The 8,083-nt window shown below is 53.6% G+C and overlaps 1 protein-coding gene across 1 annotated transcript; it reads right to left on the reverse strand.

The window, feature by feature from the left end:
* Positions 1-6,275: 6,275 nt before the first annotated feature.
* On the reverse strand, positions 6,276-7,855 carry TPBGL (trophoblast glycoprotein like). The gene has a single exon (XM_067533259.1). It carries the CDS (start codon positions 7,707-7,709, stop codon positions 6,597-6,599), a length of 1,113 nt encoding a protein of 370 aa, XP_067389360.1. The 5' UTR covers positions 7,710-7,855; the 3' UTR covers positions 6,276-6,596.
* Positions 7,856-8,083: the final 228 nt, after the last annotated feature.

The following is an 8,083-nucleotide window of genomic DNA, read 5'->3' on the forward strand; positions in this document are numbered from 1 at the left end:
CTGTGCGTGGCCAATTCACTTCAGTGCCTTTTGCCCCGGTATAACTAACTGAGAGCAGGATACGACCCGTCGTGGATCCGTGAATGGCTGTGACCCGTGTCCCTGCCCTGCAGTGGCCCCTTTATAGTGTGTTTAGAGTCTCTATATACACAGCCCCTTGCATGGGCCATTGCACTGTACAGGGGATGGGGAACCCCAGTTCTGCTGCACCAAAGAACCTCTGAACTTCTGGCAGCAGGGAGTGGGGAGACAATTAGTGGGGAATGTTTGATTCACTGCCTATCCCTAACTTTCGATAATCATCACTGCCTCAGGCCAGCTGCAGAGGGTGCAGAGTGCTGCCCTGAATCCGCTCCCATTCTGGGTCGTTAGCATAAGTCTTAAGGACGAAATACTGGTCCCACTGAAGTTAGCGGGACTCTTACTAGTGATTTCAGCAGATCTGGCCTTTGGAGAAAGGACTGAAACCAGATGAGCACAAATTACAGACAAGTAACTCTGAAGGATCAGGGGTTGGGGGTGGGGGAGTAGGTGTGGGGTGACCTTTGGACTGCACAAAATAATACGTCTAGGATGATCACAACTGTTTACTGGAAAAGGCAATCCTCCCAAGCACCTAGGTCCCAAGTGTTTTATTGCACAATGTGAATACGGGGAGGGGGTGCATAGGAAGTGTTGGAAATGGGAAGGGTGACAATGAAAACCCCTAAGGAAAAACCCAATAGCATTTACCAGCTAGCTCCATTCAGATCAGCAGAGTCAGACAGATGTCAAACCGGCGCAATACAGTGGAGAAATCGGACTGGTGGGGTTTCCTAGGAATCCCTGTCAAATTTGCTGGAGAATAAGATCCTTCCTTTCTACCAGAGCTTGTAGCAGTCTGTAGAATTCTACATAGCAGAGCTGTGGACACCATGATGTTCTACAGGCTGGGCCAAAAGAACGATAGAAAAGTTATCATTTCCTGTTCCGTTCTGAAGGACTTTTCCCCAGTGGAAAGCAGATACCAAAGATAAAGAACTCTCCAGCCTGTTATGGCTGAAATGTTATGAGCCAGATCCTCAGCTGGTGTTAGCTGGCATCGTACCTTCATGTATTCCAGTGGATACCGCACTGAATGGGAAATTTGAACACCTGGGTTTTTATTCCTGGCTCTACCGCTAACCTGCTATATGACCTTCAGCAAGTCATGGCCCCCATCTATGCCTCAGTTTCCCCTCCCATTTATTGTCAGTCTTGTCAATGTAGATGGTGAACTCTTTAGGGGAGGGAATGTCTCATCACGTGTGCTCACCTAGCATGATGGAGCCCCACTCTGAACTGAGATCTCTGGACACTACAACCATACAATTAATAATGGTGTTAATTGTTATAGCTCCATTGAGCTATATTGTTGGAGCTGTGCCAATTCACACCAGCGGAGGTGCTGGCCACACACACACACACAGAGGGTTACAGATACATAAATACACCCGGTTTCTCCAAAGCTGTTTTCATACGAAAGTCCCGTGGCTGGTTTCTTTTTAAGAAATGAAAAACAATGATGACAATAGCCCATTGTAAATCTCACAGACGACACAGTAAGCCTCGTGTTAGCTGGGCTGGTTCCTTGCAGCTTCTTTTGGGCAGGGAGCTCTTCAGGTTGGCGCGCTTTCCTTTCAGGGACTTTTTGGTATGCCACAGACAGATGCAGCATTCGGATCGGTCATGTCAGTCCCCAAAAGGGCAGGGGCCTGATTCTGCTTTTGCTTATTGTAGTTTTTCCACTGCTGTCACTCCATGGATTTCAGGGACTCCTGGTTCAGAGGATAATCAGGCCATGGGAGCTCTAATGTACCAAGAGTCCTTCACCTGGACACCCAAACTATGGCTTGAAGGGCAAAGAGACAGCAGGCATCTGCCAACCAGGGGCCCCTTTGCTGCTCCCAGTGAAAGCAGAGTTCCCATTTACTTCAACGGGAGAAGAATCAAATCCCAGCGCATTAAGGAATGAGAGAAATTACAGGAAAACGGTCATTAAAAATAAGCTATTGTCTATCCATGCAAGCAAATGACACACTGTAATACAGATCCCTGCCACCCGCTTCCCATCAGCTCCACAACCACAGCAACTGGCCTGCGCGTGTCTGGGGAGCCCCAGCAAGTTAAGCTGTAAGGGAAACAGAGCAAGGAACTGTGACAAGCCAAAAGGAGTGCTGGGCCTACATAGCATCCACACAGCAACGACCCAGTCCTGCACGCACCTGGGGAGTGTCACTACAGTCAAGACGGCTGATCCCATCTTGCAGGAAAGGGGCAGTGGGGCCCTCTGGAGTTTTCTTTAGACTTTGAGGGTGGGCCGGGTTTCCAAGTCCATGTAACAAGCAGAGGGTTCACCTCCAAGGCCAGTCGCAGGCCAGGGCCATCTGTACCTAGGCCCACTAAGGATGCCTACACAGCAACTTTTCAGTTGTCACTGGAAACCCCACTCGCTGCATATAGAGACCCAGACCCAGAGCCACAAAGGAGTCCACCTTCGTGGGTCTGGGCCCCTCTATATGCAGATCTCACTGGACCCAGTGGAGTTATTCACTTGAATGAGGGTTTGCAGGATCAGGCCCTTACACGGTGTACTGAGTTAATTCTGGAGGACAGGAAAACACCACGGGACAGAGGGAGGGTTAGAGCCAATGAACTTTAAAGGGATATGAAATGTATTTTGGAAATTTGTTCACCCTTCCATAGGAAAACATAGATACAGTGTTATTATTACACCAGCCAGCTGGATGGCAGACAAGCCTTTTCCTCCTTTCTCAAGATGATAAAATGCAGGCACCTGGAATTTGTCTTAGGGAGTTTGCAGCACAATTCATTCTGGTTTACACCTTGCATTTAATTCCTTTAGGAGCAGGGAAGCTCAGTGGTGCCGCCGCTTAGTGCAGCAACAGGGCCTTCAATTCCCAGTTCACGTACCTAACATGTAAAAGCGACTCTGCTGGCCAAATCCTACTCTCCATTTCTACATTACACCAGATCTGGCTTCTTTGGAAGCCAACGGGATTCGTGTTGGAGGGAGGACTGCAGAATCTGGCCTGCTGGCCCTGCAGCTGGAAAGGAGCCTGGTTTTGCTTACTTAGCCCAGGACCGCAGGGGGCGGGAGCAGGTGCTGCAGGAAAGCAGCGAGGTGCATTGGAGACGCTCTGCCTGGATTGCTGCAGGAGCTCTGAAATCCTTCCCTTGGATGAGCAGGAGAAAACTGCCCTCCCCCCCCATTTTTGGAGATCCCTTTTCAGAAAATAGAGACGTTGCATCTCAGCTCTCTGGCTTCATGAAGCAAGAGCCCTTTGTGCTCACAAATGTTCTGACTTCTTTATTTATTGAATATGTTCCAAAAGTTACTGGCTGACAGGTCAGGCATAATTCGATTAAACCGTATCATCAACTAACAAAGCCTCGTGCAATTAAAAAAGCTACATAAACCCGTAGACATATTTTGTCAAAGTATTCATATCAGTTAGGTGTCTGAGTGGCTAGGTGAGAGCGGTCCATTTATAAAAGACAGAGCGGCCGACATTTTTAAACATGGGAGCTGAAAGTCGGGCTTCTAAGTTCATATTTAGGCACCTGCAAGTGGAATTTTACAAAGCATCTATGTGATTTAGGAGCACGGATCCCACTGAAGCAGATGGGAATTCTGCCAGTGCATTCGATAGGAATGGAGTTTGCAGGGTGCTTTTCACACCGAACCTGGACTCTTTACTGAGTGGGAGATTTACCTGAGCAAGGACTGAAGAACTCTTGGCTCCCCTATCCTGAGAACTGCTCTATGCAGACAGACCGCTGGAATTTCCTCCGCGGTTTCTGAGAGGCTTGGGTGGCCAGAGGGGTTGCCACCCATGCGGAGCAGCTTGCAGAATTGGGACCTGGGTTTGCTAATGCCTTAGAGTAGAACAATAATAATTATATAATGCCTTGCTTCCAAGCCCCTCAGAACCTGCCATAAACATTAAGGGCTGGATCCTGTACCCATGGAGATCCGTGGGAATAGTACTCCTTTGTGATCAGGCTTTAATTTATCAGGGCTCGCAACGCTCTATGTAAATATTATTATCCTGAGAGGACAGAGAGGCAAACACAGACCAGGTTAAGGCCTAAATTTTCAGTCCTGTTGGCTCATTTTGGGGGCTGCCCTTTTCAAGTTCCCACCTTGAGAGAAAGCTGCAGCTTGATTTTCAGAGATACTGAGCACCTGCAGCTCCCCCAGTTGCTAGCTGGAGCAGGGAGGGGGCGAGGGGACTCAGCAGGCTAAAGACATTGCAACGCATAGGCATTGGGAGCACTGAGGAACCCTGAATTATTGGCCACTTTTCGGTCTAAGTCATTTGTCCGAGGTGACACAGCAAGTTTGAGTCAGAATTATCAGACCGAAAGGCTGGACACTAGACCTTAGACCCATTCGGCTTTCCTAGCCCCAGAACCAGCAATAGAACAGAAGTTTCTATGGAACCATCTATTTATAGAGATTACTTAGTACCTAACGTCTTGCTCTGCAAACCACGAATCATAATAACAACATTGCTTCAGCCATGAAGTATTCAGAAATTATTGCAATAAGCTTTATAGAAAACATACAACACACCGGATGCAGCTTTCAGTATATTTGCTCTAGTATATACTAGCAGGTGCAGTTCTGAAGCAAACCTGTGCAAGATATTGAGAGCTTTTTTTTTGTTTGTTTGTTTTTAAATAGTTACAAAGATTGCTGAGACAGCCTAGTCTAGATTATACTTCGCAGCTGGAAATGAGTTGCCTCCGTGTGCTTTAACAACATGCATACAGCCTGCAGGGAAGTTTTTTTTTTCGTTGTGCAGGTGCATTATTTTGTGCCTGAGAGAAGTCATAATTTTTGTGGAACAAAAACGAAATAAATTAATGGGCTCAGAAGAGCATATCATTTCTTGTGGGTTTTCTGTTTTCTCTTCATCTGTGTTTGGAGCAAAAAAAAAAAAATCAAAAATCAAGTTAGACAGTTTTGTATTTGTTAAATAGAAATATAATAGGAAAGAGAACTGTACATAGTAAAAGTAAAGTCTACGCTCCAATAAAATCCAGGAGGAAAATTTAACACCATCTAGCCCGTTGCTTTCAGCAACTTGCCAAGTAAAAACTCACCCCAAGATCCATATGCACAAAGCAAATTCAAAGGGAGTTGTATTCTAGCTTTTGGCAGAAGTTTTTTTTTACAAAGGAAAAATTAAAACAAACTCCTAAATCGCCTGGAGTAACTAGAGGTTGAGTGTCCATGGAACTCTCCTGTGTACACATAACTCTCACAGGGTATGGGAGGTTCTTTTGCTGCGGTGAAATCTATGTATTCTTCCCTGGACACTGACGGCTGTGATCGTTTTGGAGGAACATCCTGGGACATGGGATGAGGGGTCTTCTGTTAGGGCAATGGAGCATGTGCCTTCACACACCCTGGAAGAGTGAAGGGCTTTCTTTCACAAAGGGCTGTGTTCTGTTCAGCTAGATCCTGTACATTCCTAGCTCCCCCTGGATTCTGGGCGGGAGAGGGTCTTCTGGAGTGGTTCCTGCATAGTCCTGGATGGGAGTTAATTCTGCACGGCCCTGGATGTTTCCAGTATATTCGTACCCCACCTGGAACATTGGGGTGGGGAGAGAAGGGCCTCTCAGGCTGGAGCCAGTGTATTCATGACAGGGGGTTAGTTTTATGTGGAGAGTCCTGTACATTCATGTGTCCTTAGAGCACTGGTGGGAGGGTGCAATGGATCCTCTGAAGTCTCTAATGCAGGTTATTCATTTAGCTCTGGTGCATTCACAGTCGCCGGGACCACTGTGGGGGGATGTAGGGCAACTCTGTGTAATTTTCTTGTTCTTGTGGGAGGGAGCGTTGCCATCCTCAGGTGCCATTTTGAGTGGGTTGGCAAAGAGCTGCTCAGGAGGCGAGGATTGGTGGAGGGGTGTTTTGCTGGGTGTGGCAGGATATTCCCTGGCTGAGTGGCTGTTCTCCTGGGGAGTGGGGTATCCTCTGGTTGGAAGCGCCCTGGCGAGAGGAAAGGACAGGAGAGTATTCCCAAGTAGTGGGTGGGTGGATGGGAAGGTAGGTATTCCCTGGGATGGGGGGGGGGTGTGTGTGTGTGTGTGGAAGGGTATTCTCCTGGGTTGGTGGATGTTCCCTGGGTAAGTGGGCATTCTCCTGGGTAGAAGGGTACCCCACTGGGTAGTGGGTGGGATTGGTGGAGTGGGGTATTATGAGGTAACCCGTGGGGGGTAGATACTCCTGCATGGGGGTATCCCCAAGGTAGTGGGTGAATGGAGGTGGGGATTTCCTGGGTAGTGGCGCCCCTGTGCCTGTGTGTGGGATACATTCCTTGGGTGATGAGGTGAGATCCCCAAGGGCTGTGGGTGGAGGGGTGGATGGGTGGGATCCCCAGGGCTGTGGGTGGGGCTGGAGGGGTGGAATCCCCCAGGGCTGTGAGCAAGGAGTCGGGACTGGAGGGGTGGGATCCCCGTAGGGGACAGGGGGATCCCCTAACGGCGCCACGTGGCCAGGGAGATCTGTCCCGGGTGTCAGGCTGGAGCCCGTGGGCCCCGGCTCAGAGGCCGGAGGGGCTGGCGCTGGCCCGGCGGGGGTCGGTGTCCTGCTCGTAGCGGTAGTGGTAGCCCTCCATCTGGTCCCGGCAGGCCTCCCGCAGGTTGTTGAGCCAGCGTTTGATGCCCCGGCGGTTGAGGTACAGCACCATGAGGAAGATGACCCCGATCAGCGCCAGCACGATGCCGAAGAAGACGTAGGAGGCGGTCTCCAGCTCCTCCTGCTCGCCGGCCCCCTCGGCCCGCGGCTCCCGGCCGGCCCCGCAGCCCAGCTGCTCCAGGCTGAGGCGCAGCACCGCCGAGCCGCTCAGCTCCTGCGGGGCGGCGCAGCGCAGGTTGCGCGCCTCGGGCACCCTCCAGCTGGCGTTGCGCAGCCAGTCCAGCATGGGGCGCAGGGCGCAGTCGCAGCGCAGCGGGTTGGCGCCCAGCTCCAGCTGCAGCCGGGCCAGCGGGGCCGAGTCCAGCCGAGCCAGCTCCTCGGGGCTCAGCCCCTGCAGCGAGTTGTTCCGCAGATCCAGCTCCTCCAGCCCGTCCGGCAAGGCGGCGCCGGGCAGCGCCCGCAGCCGGTTCCCGGCCAGCTCCAGCCGCCGCAGGCTCAGGTTGCGCAGGGCGCCGGCCAGCGGCTCCTCGCCCAGCAGCAGCAGCAGCAGCGCCTGGTTGAGCTGCAGGGTGCGCAACCGCGGGCAGCCGCCGAAGGCGCCGCCGGCCAGGGCGCGCAGCGGGTTGCGGCTGAGATCCAGGGCGGCCAGGGCGGGCAGCCCCTCGAAGGCGAGCTCCTCGACGGCCTGGATGTTGGCGCCGGCCAGGCGGAGCAGGCTGAGGCTGCCCAGCGGCCGGCTGCCGGCGAAGGCCGCCCGGCGCAGCACCGTCAGGTTGCCGCCGGCGATGGTCAGGTTGCGCGTCCCGCCGGGCAGGTCCCGCGGCGGCTCCTGCAGGCGCACGTAGCTGCACTGGACCAGCTCGGGCGTGGCGAAGCAGTAGCAGGGACCCGGGCAGCCCGGCCCGGCTTGCAAGAGCGGCAGCAGCAGCATGCCCAGCCCCGGGAGCAAGGAGAGGGCGCGGCCCCGGGCTTTCAGCGGCACCAGCGCCCGGGCAGCCGGCGCCTGCCTCCCTGCCATCCTCCCGGCCTGGGCATCGAGCCCCTGCGGCGGCGGGCGATGGGGGGACGGGACACTCGGAAAGCAGCACCCCCGCAGATCCCGCTCAGGCCCGGCTGCCCTCGCCGCTCCGCGCACGGCGGGGGTCCCCCGGCCGCCTCATCTTCCCCCGCGCGGCGGCCAAGTGTGAACGGGAGAGAGACGCGGAGCCTGGAGCGCGGCTCCCCCCCGGAGCGCGGGGAGGGGCGGGGGCGGGGGTGGGGTCCGGCCCGCTGCCGGGCTGGCAGCTCTCCTGCCTGCCCCTGACGTCTCGCTGGCAGGTCAGCTGGACTAGGAGGGGGGGGGGGGCGCGCAGAGATGCCTCTGCCCTTCTTTGGGCAGGATTCAAGGGCGCA

This window comes from Emydura macquarii, unplaced genomic scaffold (assembly GCF_026122565.2).
Source record: "Emydura macquarii macquarii isolate MOO-44397 ecotype Brisbane River unplaced genomic scaffold, CSIRO-AGI_Emac_v2 contig_3328, whole genome shotgun sequence".
NCBI lineage: Eukaryota > Metazoa > Chordata > Testudines > Chelidae > Emydura > Emydura macquarii.

Coding starts and splice junctions, on each gene's coding strand:
- TPBGL (XM_067533259.1), bottom strand. CDS start 7,709: ATGGCAGGGAGGCAGGCGCCGGCTGCCCGGGCGCTGGTGCCGCTGAAA.